General features: G+C 39.8%; 1 protein-coding gene across 1 annotated transcript in view; it reads right to left on the bottom strand.

Moving 5' to 3' along the window:
* BEAN1 (brain expressed associated with NEDD4 1) overlaps positions 1-12,001 on the bottom strand; it is a 545,865-nt gene that overhangs the window by 258,358 nt on the left and 275,506 nt on the right. Inside the window, exon 3 of the mRNA XM_044081820.1 lies at positions 6,091-6,291. Within this exon, the coding sequence (XP_043937755.1) occupies positions 6,091-6,291 (201 nt within the window). The remainder of the gene's footprint in view (positions 1-6,090; positions 6,292-12,001) is intronic.

Here is a 12,001-nt window from a genome sequence, read left to right as displayed (position 1 = left end):
TGAATGTCCCATCCTCTCAAAACCTTCCATAGCACTTTGAAAAATAGGTACCACCTGATCTAGGGCTGGATTTGAGAGTGCCTTGAGTTCTTATTTTGTAGGCATTGTTTTAAGTACAGCTTGCTGGCTATCATTAATAATTTTTATAGACAATACTATTACTGGCAGTTAATATGCAGTATTTAGAGATGTGAAATTTCCTAAAGCATTCATTTTAATTAAATATTCAATTTATTTATTTATTTCAATTTGTTAACTGAGGTAGAGCATTGACCCCTCTGGCCCACTTTCAGGTTTAGTCAAGGAAACACAACAAAACAGAAAATAAAGGAACAAATAAAAAAAGAAGCAATTACGATGCAGGCATGCACAGGCACCTATAAGCAAGTCCTTTTAGAAAGCAAAATCAGAGTTTATGACAACAATTTTTTCTTGGTTATAGGTAAAAAAGCATAATTAGATAAGACTTACGATTAGTCATTGGTGCATGCAAATCGGACTTAAGAGCTTGCAAATTCAGTTAACAGACATTCTGTGAAATAAAAACTAGCTATTCAGAAAACTTGGGGTCACTTTAGCATGCCGACTTTCTTAAGTTATTAGAAAATCCACTTTTACATTTATCTACAGTCATGATTTCTTGAATTTCACTCACATCACTTATTTGAGGTGCTAGCTGCAGTTTCAAAATATATATTAAATCAACCATTTCTGACTTTACTGGTTTGTCCATACTGAATGCCTAGTTATGAAACTTAAAGGAATGAACCTCAGGTGAAGTTCCATCCATGGTCATTTTTTTTAGTGCAGGGCAGTTATGTGTATCTGCATCCTTAAGATCTACATATTGTGTCAATGAGTCCCTGGTTGAATAAGAGGACAATATTCTGTCCCACTCTGCATCAGGCCAGTTTTTTCTAGCTGCATATCTCTCAAAAGCCACATGAATTACAAAGTGAACTGGCACCACACCTGAGTACCCTGTTCAATCACAGCCTCATTTCAAGCTTTGTTCCTACTGAATGGCACACTGCTATAGTCATCCCACTCCACAAAGGGGGAGCAACTATAGACCCTGGGAACTAACGCCCCATTAGCCTGATGAGTCTGATATGTAAGGCTATGGAGCACATCATCATGGACCTTATAAATAAGGACATAGGGAATCTCCATACTCTGGACCCCACGCAGTTTGGGTTTGTGAAAGGTAGATCATGCCTGCTCAACCTGATAGACTTCTTCGAGTCTGTCACCAGAGCTGTGGATGAGGGCAAGGTAGTTCACACAGCCTACCTAGATCTTGCCATGGCCTTTGACACCATCCCTCACTCAAGAATCATAGATAGACTCACTAAACTGGGCATACCCTGTCATAAGATAGGTTGCCAACTGGCTCATTGATAGAACCCACACTGTGGAAGTAGCAGACTCCAGATCTGATTATCGACCAGTTACAAGTGGTGTTCCACAGGGATTAGTCCTAGGTCCTCATCAGGAAGAAAGAGGTCATAATCCCTCTCTACTCATCCCTCATTAGACCTATTATAGAATACAATGCCTGATTTGGTATGTACCTCACTAGACACCTACAACAACTGGAAAGCCACAAAAATGTCTCACTAAGAGGATCTTAGGCCTTAGACACATGTCCTATATGGAGAGACTTAAAAAACTTCAGCTATACTCTGTCTCTTATTGCCCACTTAGAGGCAATCTCTGCTTGACCTACAAAGCCATGACTGACCCAGAGCTGCTAGATATGCTACACCTAAAGAAATCTCAATCCCTCCATGCCACATGTTCCAGGGACCTAAACCTCAATACTCCAATAAACAGAACATGCTGGAGGGACAAGTTACTAACCCAGAGACTTCCCATACTCTGGAACAAACTTCCCATTCACATCAAGCAGAGCACTTCATTGGTCCTCTTTAAGAGAAATCTTGATGAGTGGATGGGCAATAGGAAGTTCACCCTGGGGATCACTTCAGTGGCCTTGCTTGACAGGGGCACTGGGAACTAACTTTGGGTGGCATGATGCCAGGGAATCTTCTTGGGCTAGGATTATATAGGCTCAAGGGCTGTTAGCCTAGTACACACCTAAGAACCTATGTATGTCTCCACATTATCTTCTGTTTAAAGGTTCCTCAGGGTTGCTTTTCATTTTGGGATTTCCTGTAGCTGGTTTGTCAATGTGGAAGTCTGTTACTAAAGTCTAAGTCTAACCAAGTCTTGGTCAGTGGCTGCACATCTTTCCTGAAGAGCTATAGTCTAGCCAAATAAAGCCTCATTAGAGGTCACTAAGGCTTCAATGATTTTTTTTTTTCAAATTTAGCACATCATTCAATAGCTATAGATCAGTATACACAAGTATGGCTTCAGAGAAAATGTTTACAGATAGAAAACACAGCTATATGTTCTTCAAGAAAACTCTTGCTACTGTCATGAGGTTTCCTTTTTCTACAGGAAATCAAATCCCTGTAAAAGAGTTTTAACAGTTTGTCAGATCAGTAGAGAGGATTCTCAGTATCTCTGTCAGTGTTATTTTCAGATGTAGCTATTTATCCAAGAAGACTACATTACTTTCTGGGCTGGGAATACCAGTTCATACAGAGGACCTTCATGCAACTTAAAATTCCCAGTTTATTAACAAACAAGTGTTTTTCAACCCACTGCAGCCCCCAATGTAGCATACTGAATTCCAAGAGAATACAGCTTTTAACAGCTCTTCAAGTTCGAAACGTTTTATTTACAAGGGGAAATGAAAATTTTATATTTTTGTCAATTGTGGTTCACAACTCTCACTAAGTATATGATGCTGCACCCAGTGGTAGCTAAGACAAAACAGTACTTAAAAAAAATCATCTATATGCCAAAACAAGCGTTTCAAGTAATCCCACAATACTTTTTTTCAACATGCAGGATAGTAGTCTTTATTCCCCCTGGCTTCACAAACTTATTTCAAGGACAATTTTTGAATACCCCTTGTTGCTCCCTGGGACTCCTCTTGGCTTCCTCTCTCAACTCAGGAAAACAAAAACCTGAATCTTACCAAGGAAATAGCCCTGAGAAATGATTAAATGCAACTGGTTCACATGAACTTTCTGTATCTCTCCTTTTTGCATGCCTTCAAATAGGGACACTAATTACTATCCTCAGTAGGCACTACTATACCACTAATTATAGGTATGCACGTACATGAAAAAAATAAGTGGTCTAGTTGTATGTGAATCACATGTGACAATACACACACGCACACACACACACACACACACACACACACACACACACACACACACACACACACACACACACACACACACACACACACAGTAAACCGGAGTTCCTACCAGTCTGTGTTTGTACAAATCCATTATACGTCCAGAGTCTTAATGCAGGACAATGACCTTAGACTTATCCACATGCTTAATACAATAAACAGAACCCAGTACCACATTATAGCCAAGTACTGTACCCCTAACACACCACCAGCAGTCCATAAGTAGGCATAAGTAAACAAACTTACATCCCTCATGACTGAACCCAACATTATCATCTTGGCTGACTTTAGCTATCCCTCTATCAAATGGGAAACTGCATCACCACAAATAGGTGTGCTCAAAGATTCCTAGACTTCATTATTGCCAAATCCTTACACTAAATCCCAATGAGGAGTTTAGAAATATTGGACCCAGTTCTTACCAATATAGCTCCTTATGTTCAACACCCATAGTTTCCAAATTACTGGTCAAATCTGATCACTGTGCAAGAACACTTTACGTGTCAGACCTGAGTTGCATCAAAACCCTCAAAACGCTCTGTCTTTAGAGACTACTCCAAGGCAAACCTGTTCCAGTTAACTCATGACCTGATGAAATGCAAATACCCTTTTCACTTTGATGACCTCACCTTACCTTCTGCCATGTTCATGAATATGTTCTATGCATACCTCCGAACTTGCATTGAGGCTTCAGTTCCCATATTGTGCAAAGATAATGTCAAATTCAAGAACAAACCCATTTGGTGGAACCCCAGTATAAATAAACTATGTAATAAGAGGAAGAAACTCAGCCACTACAGCAAATGTAATAGCTCAGTAGATAAAGGGGAAGTCAGACAATAAACTACAGTGAAAGGTTCCACAATAAGCTTTTCAAAAACTTTGGTTTGAAATAACCGACACAGAAGTGATTTTTTTCAGCAAAGGGTTGATTAACTGTGATTTTTTGGGGGGATGAACAAAATCAGCCTCATGGCTGGCACCAGTGAGTTGATTTTGGATAACAACTTTATTTACTTTGAGGACGATCTTTAAGAAATCAAGGGTGTAGCCATGGGAGCTGCATGTGCACCGATATATGCCGACTTGTAATGTGTGGCTGTAACATGGCATATGTATATACATCCAAGTATTTTTGATTATGTAGATTATACTTGTGATTCTTGGCTGATATTTTGATTTTGTGGGACAGTCAGTATAGGAAAGTTCTGTAAAAGATTTCTTTACAATATTTACACAGAACAACCAATTTTTTGTGATTTACCTACTTGGATACCACTATTTGTAATTCAAAACTAGTGTCTGTATTCAATACTTACACAAAGTCCACATTTAGTAACAGTTATGTACATGATTTTAATTTCCACCCTTTAGTACAGAAGAAAAGGCTGGAAAAAGGGCAAGCTATCAGGGTGGCTAGGATGACTTCAACTGGTGAGACTTTGATTAAAGAAATGAAGTCCTTAAACGGAATGTTTATTGACAGAGGGTACTCAGAGGACCTGTTGGAGGACATTATTAATCAGGTCCTACAACAGTGGGGTACACATTATAAATCTTTGTTAGGTGTAGGTCTAGAAGAATGAAAGGCTGGTAGAGCCAATACAGGTACTGAGAGAGCATTTCTATTGCAATATAACCAGCAATCTGGGTTTATTAAAGACATAGTGGCCAGGAACTGGTCCATTTTTAAAATCAATGAAAGTGTTTTTAGGGCTGTGGTGATGAACCCAAGTTTGTGTACAAAACTTTAAGTAACTTTAAGAAGATCTTTGACAGCAGTTCCAAACTGTGGGGTAAAGAATTGAGACATGGCACTTGGAAATGTGGAGCTTGTAGTCAATGCTCATACATTATGGAAGATGATATCCTGACATTAGAGAACACACAGCGAACAGCTCCTAACTTACTTAGGAGGAATTATCTTACTAAAGGGGTGGTATATATAGCCAAGTATATACAATGTCTGTTATATGTATGATATTCATGCTTAAAATACAAACAGAGCTTTATACAAACATTCTGTATTATGCAATGCTTTTGAAAAATTCAGATTTGCCATAGTAGTTAAAACTGCACCAGACCTGAGGGGAGGAGAATGGGAATTGATGACTATCAGGAACTTATATGGCAGCTAATAACGAATATTATTAGTATTTTTTTGTATTACTCAAATAATTGTACTTTGTCTTAAAATGTGTGTTTTGATATTTATCATTCTGAAAGTTTATGTTTTTGTTTTTGGGGGAAGATTTTCTCCCAGGACCTCTACGCAGACTAAGGTGCCTTTGCCCACTCAGACTTTCCTGGTAACTGATTACCAATAAATAATACATACATTCATTTTCAAGACAGTTACTGACATGTACAGATTTACTTTTTGCTTTCTTGTACCAATACCTATAGATATACTTTACACTTCATTAGCCTATTTTAGTATTTTAGGACCTCAACTGCATTTTTATATCACAGGTATGCAACCTGTGAGAATAATAAAAACATGATAACAATAGTGAACATAAAAAATGCTAATAATAATGAACAGAAGATGGCTGTGTAGCTCTTTTCTCTTTTTAGCCATGCACCTTTTAATTGCCGTAGTATGAGACTGCAACTACAGTCCTCAACCAACACTTTAACACTGGAAAGATCTGCCAAAATGTCAATGTCAGCCAGTGGTTATGTCATTCATATTTTGAATATTTGCAGCAATGTTCATTTTATTCATATATTTACTGTTACAGTGAGTGTACTCAGACAACTAATTGTACTTTCTATTTAACTTCATTTTAGCAGTTTAACAAGCTTACCATAGAGAGCTTCTGTTTGTAGATGTGGATTGCTCAATCTGCTGTCTGTTTTCAGACTGCCAACAATAATTGTCATACAAGACAGGAACAGCACAAGGCCGATCACTATCCCAGCCACAACTAGTGGTGACACCAGTAAGGGGTCAGAATTAGGAAAACTCTCACATACAGTGAAGCCTTTACTCTGGTTTGGCTGGAGTGCTGCAAAATACAGATAAATACATAAAAAACAGGTTAGCATAATTGAAATTCAGTCATAAAGAAAGTTATTTTTAGTATTCTGAAGTAATATTTTATTTCTTCTATTTAATACAAGACACTGAAGATGAATGTACACTTCTGAAATCATGTGCCATGCCTACAGCATAATAAGAAATATAACAAAAACTTATTGCATGTGAACTTACAGAAAAAAATCTCATCTCCTGTCATGACAGAAACAGCGTTGTCTGCAACTATTTACCCCATTAATTATTTTATGTATTTATTTACATTATTTGCTATCTTTTGTGTAAGTATATTCTAACAAAATATTAAGGTTGAAAGTAATTCTGTTACAAATATGTAACATAAATAAGATATAAAATAAAGCTTGCTTAAATATAGAAATAGAGTTTAGCGATATGTGATCAGCATCTATACTAAAATGACTTGTTTGTTTGTCTTTTCAGCTTTTCCTGGTTAGGGGTTGCCACAGCGGAACTCCGGTTCGCTAATGATTGGCAGTAGATTTTTTTTATGGTGCCGAGTTGTCAGCCTGATGCCCAACCTTCAGCGAAGGCACGCCCATTCACGCATGTCTTTCTGAGGCCACTTGACCACGGGGAGGACATGCAGACTCCGCATAGAAGGCAATCCAGCCGAGAATTGAACAGGAGAACCTCTTGCTGTGAGGCAACAATGCTACCGCTGTACCACCGCGGCTTCATATCCATACTAAAATGACTGTGGCCTGGAAAATAAGGAATTTGCTTAATGGACATGTTTTCCTCAGAATCAGTACACTGTCAGCAAGAAAGCTGACCTCTTACAGACTTAGCAAGAATGTAAAAAAAACCAGGAACCTGCTTCTGTAAAGAATGGACAACAGGAAAACAATCTGTGCATGTTTCTATCATATGACATTGTTATGCAAGGAAGTTTGAATGATCAAGTCAGCATTTGCACAAGATGGTTTCTTAAAAGACAATACCATTACAGGATAAAAACATATTTTTCTGCAAACATCAGCAAACAGATGTTCTCATACAAAGTCCAAAATAGAATACCAAGAAAAAAACAGGATTTGAATTGCATGACTAGAACAGTATAGAGAGTATAGCACATAACATTGTTAGAGATAGTTTTTTGTATTGTGTCTCTCATATCATCCATCCTGTTTGAGAAGTAAAGTACAACAGTAACTAAAGCTGCGACAGTAGTACATGTAGTTTGTTTATAAAAAGTAATTTATTAGTTACTGCTCAGAGTTTTAAGTGTTGCATCAGTGTATAATCTGCAAGTTTCTGTGGGCAACAGACTGTGATAACTAGACTTTGATTTCAGCAGAATCCAGCCAGCAAGACCTACCCCTGGATTCATGAAGCTCGGCGCAAGGCCGGTGTAAGGCCTGCACCAGCCGTGCGACATATAAATGGTGTAGTAGTGCCATATGCATATTAATGAAGGTGCGCCGCTACCACATCCACGTGCATAGGACTCGTGCGCGAGTGCATGGGGTGTTACTAAGCTGCGCCCGGAGGCGTGTCAATGTCGGCTGGCGATGAGCAACCTAAACTGCTGAATATTATAGCCTGCCTGCAATAGTAATCGCACCTATCAGTGTCCGTGGGTAATGAAACATATGCAAAGCATGCAAGACAGTTCCCGGCCACACAAAACGAAGAACAAAACAGAAATTCACGCAACATAATATGAGTTTCCGTCCATGGAACAAATGACATTTAAAATCGTGTGTCCATAATGTACTGCAATGTCAGAAGTTATACCCAGTGGAAGTGAAGCGCATCATGTCAGCGTGCCGCCAATACACACGTCTAGCCCCATGGGTATGGTCACCAGCAGTCCCACAGTGGTAGTGATAATACACAGCTATATAACAACCGTAAAGAAACCTGACGGTCCATATTGTATACCAAACACACACAAACATATGTATATTAAAATGTGCTATACACACGAACAGGAACGTAACTGTCACATACACATAGGATGCTATATGCGGAACCGGCATATCCAAAAGTAGAACCCATGCATGCAAATGCAATATGCAACAACCCCTGTATAGCACATAACCCGCACCCATGTCCGAATGTCCACCAAATCCAGCTACCAGCCTTGCGCATCCGTACACCTACACATAGCGGGTATTCCCCATATGTAGTAGGAAGTATCGTCCTAGGCAGTGTCCGGATTGCAAATATGTATCCCATGTTTGTAAACATCCCATCACAGGTATGTAAATCCAAATGCCTGCACGTTAATGTTACGGCAAAATGTGTGTACATCCCACGTGGGATAAGTAACCTGTTGAAACCTCAGAGTTGTTTACATGCAACGGTTTCCATTACTGTACACATCTAGACAAAACATGTATGTGTAGTCATGGTACTGTTCAGTATCTACACAGACATGCAGTTCATACTACGCAGGATGGAACAGCTGTCCACCATGCAGGTCACCTCACTAGGGTTGCCACCTGTTCAGATAGCCAAGGTGGGACATCCCTTGTAGAAATGTGAGAATTTGCAGGATAAAACATACCCCCGGCCTGTGCAAAGTACAGAATTACACATGTATGCCAAGATAAAAGCTAATGCCATAGCATTTGAATAGCTTATGCTATCCCAAATAATAGTTATGTGTACCAGATACAAAATACCTGTATCATGCAACTAGTACAGAAATGAAGAAATATATTATTGTCTTAAAATCACAGGACATTTGCCATGTCTTAGGTGTCGTCGCAGGACACAACTGTCCAAAGTGGGACCTCGCAAAGAGGAACAAGTGGTAACCCTACTCCCCACTGAATTATCGACAGTATATATTCAACTCAATCACATACCGACACCACCTCTCAACCTATTACAGCAACAAAACCTGGACAAAGCCTAAAAGGATGGGTGGACAAATAGGGACAGATGTAATTACTGCTCTCACAAGCTTCGAAAGTTCAAGGAATAATAGTATGTACATAAGCAGGAAATGTTGTGAAGGATGTGGGGTAGTCCCCAGTATTACAGAGGTCCGTACATATATACTGTAACAAGCCGTCACATATGTTGACTGTACTACTGCATACCCGTAGTTAATTCATAGTTAAGTCATGTGCAAAATAATAACCCTCGTAAGAATGAATACAGGAAATAGTCAGATATGAATGGGAACACCACTCACCATGGATTATGTATCATAACCGCCCCCACCCATATTATGTATTGCCAACATCATAAGCTGCTGACAGGTGCCCAAACACCTGTGTCTGTAAACACAGATTAAATGTTTAAAATGGACAAACTCTGTCCATGTGCTTTGTCTGACATTTGAACACGGTCAGGGCAGTTCCGTTCACCAGGCGGACAAGCCTAAACCCAGATCACCACATGAACACCCTGACAATTAAAGACCTGTATGTGTCAGGACTATAAGCCTTTGGGTTCTGAATATCCCTGCAGTGATGAAATATGCAGCATGGGTCCAGAGCAGTAGGGAATAGGGAATGTGTAACATGTAGTACCGCATTTTCCCAGCAGGCGAATGGATGCCTGTGACGTAAGTGAAGCGGTGAGGCATATGTTAATGTAGCTATGTACTATGGGTATGCATATAAATGAGTCAGAACACCAAACGTATAGTGGTTATAGCATCCGGCCAACGTAAATGCAGTCCCGGTTGAACAACGACTACAGCACATATAATGTGAAAGTGTAATGAATGCGTCTGTGCAGTACAGACAGTTAAATATGTAAAGGTGAACGTGTGTTTCGCAAACGTCCGTTAACCGTATTACAGATAATTACTGGTACTGTCACAAGTAATAAAGCCCACGTAAGCACAAAGACTTAGTAAACATATGTAACCCACAATAAGGATATGCATGCGCGCCTTCCGCGTAACCCACAATAAGGAAATGCAAGTGTGCCTGTGCCTGTGTGATCCGCTCACAGCATAGTAAATGAATGCTGTTTCCCCCATGTTAGTTATACATGGCTCAAACCTGTTAACCTCATAAAGTATGAAACTGGACAAAGCCATGCAAACTACTGGTACAAATAGGGACAAACACCAGATATGTGCCATAACAAACATAGAAAGTAGATAGAATAATGGGTGTGTCAGTAGCATGGATTCTCTGAAGGGTATGCAGTCGTAACCTGAACTGCTTGCCAGAAATCCCCACTGTAAGTCTCAAATGAAATGCCACGACATTGCCAGATAGACACAGGTTTATTTAAAACACAGCGAAGATAAAGGGGCAAGCAGCTGTACACTCTGCGACAATCTGTATAGTGGAAAGGTATGGTATGTAGTACCGCATTTTCCAGTCTACATGAAGAACCTATAGGGCTGTCACCTTTACAAATGATGATAGTGGGACATACCCAGAGCCATGCACACAGCACAAATAGACATACACACATCAAAACTAGGCCATGATACATGAAGCCTCCGGCGTGTACGAGTACAGTGAGAGTACAGCAAGGATAGATGTCTGCCAAGATATAATCCACAGACGTAAACCAAAGCAAGTTATGAAATGAGGATTGTACATGTATATATGCATACACAACAGACTTATGTCCCGTAGATATGACATATGTACATAAATAGGCAACATTATATCTAATATGGGTAGACAAACAGACATGCAGGAAAGGTGAATAAACCACAGCATTCCAAACCATTGGCCAGAAAGTGACAGTCCAGCAAGTTCTACACTTTAAACATGCAGATAGGTGTCCATTGCAGGACTCCAAAAATTGAATCTTACGTAGTGACAACCGACATTGATGCAAAAGAAGTGATTGCAGCAAATACGAAATAGCTGTACATGCAACAATATCAGGTGCAAGGGTGACGACACATGTCGATAGAATGTATGATGTACAAACTGATATCCGGAGAGTGGGGAGTGCATATAAGTGTCTCCACACTTCAGTACCGCACACATTAAACATGTGTAATGGGTACTGTAGAGGGTGGTCAGGTATGGGAATCATGGGTATGCAGAAATGGGCCTAGGTGTTGTTTGGCAGGGATTTCGTAGGCCCACCCCATGGGAGTGATGTGGGTATAGCACACGCCTATATTCTCAATAATGGGGAAAACCATCCACTGGATATTGCGGAAACCATTTTGGCAATATGTAGGGCCCTATATCAGTGTCATGTAGGCGATTATCATGGATGGACATGCGTACGACCAAGATGGTACCCATAACTGGCAAACTGTCAGAATAACACAGCTGCACTAAGGCATAGTACATGAAATACAAATAGGGACTATATTAGATATAGCCCAGACAAAGTCAGAACGTCGTGAGAATAGTGGCGTACCCATGAATACGGATGTTATGAGTGTTACTAATCATGTAATGGAAATGTCAGTCACTATTATCTACCGCACAGTCCATAATGCCTTGCCAGCAATTTACCAGAAAGGCACATCACTATGACAAATGTAACAAGGTCAAACGTCAGGGCGTTTACCCATAATGTGTACAGGTTAGGGGTATGAAGGTAACCTGTCCAAAATACATGTACAGAACTAGTGATACTAGGTGGACAGGTGAGAAGAAAGACATCAGGACAAATGAGAAAACATGTACAAGACACACGCATGTACTCTGACAAATGTGAATGACAACGTATTCCCTGTGAATGTCAATGTGGAAGGTTAATAGACACAA

Source organism: Protopterus annectens, chromosome 8.part1, assembly GCF_019279795.1.
Source record: "Protopterus annectens isolate FY-2018-M chromosome 8.part1, PAN1.0, whole genome shotgun sequence".
Classification (NCBI taxonomy): domain Eukaryota; kingdom Metazoa; phylum Chordata; order Ceratodontiformes; family Protopteridae; genus Protopterus; species Protopterus annectens.
Note: the sequence above shows the minus strand (reverse complement) of the source record. Positions and strands in the feature narration are given on the sequence as shown.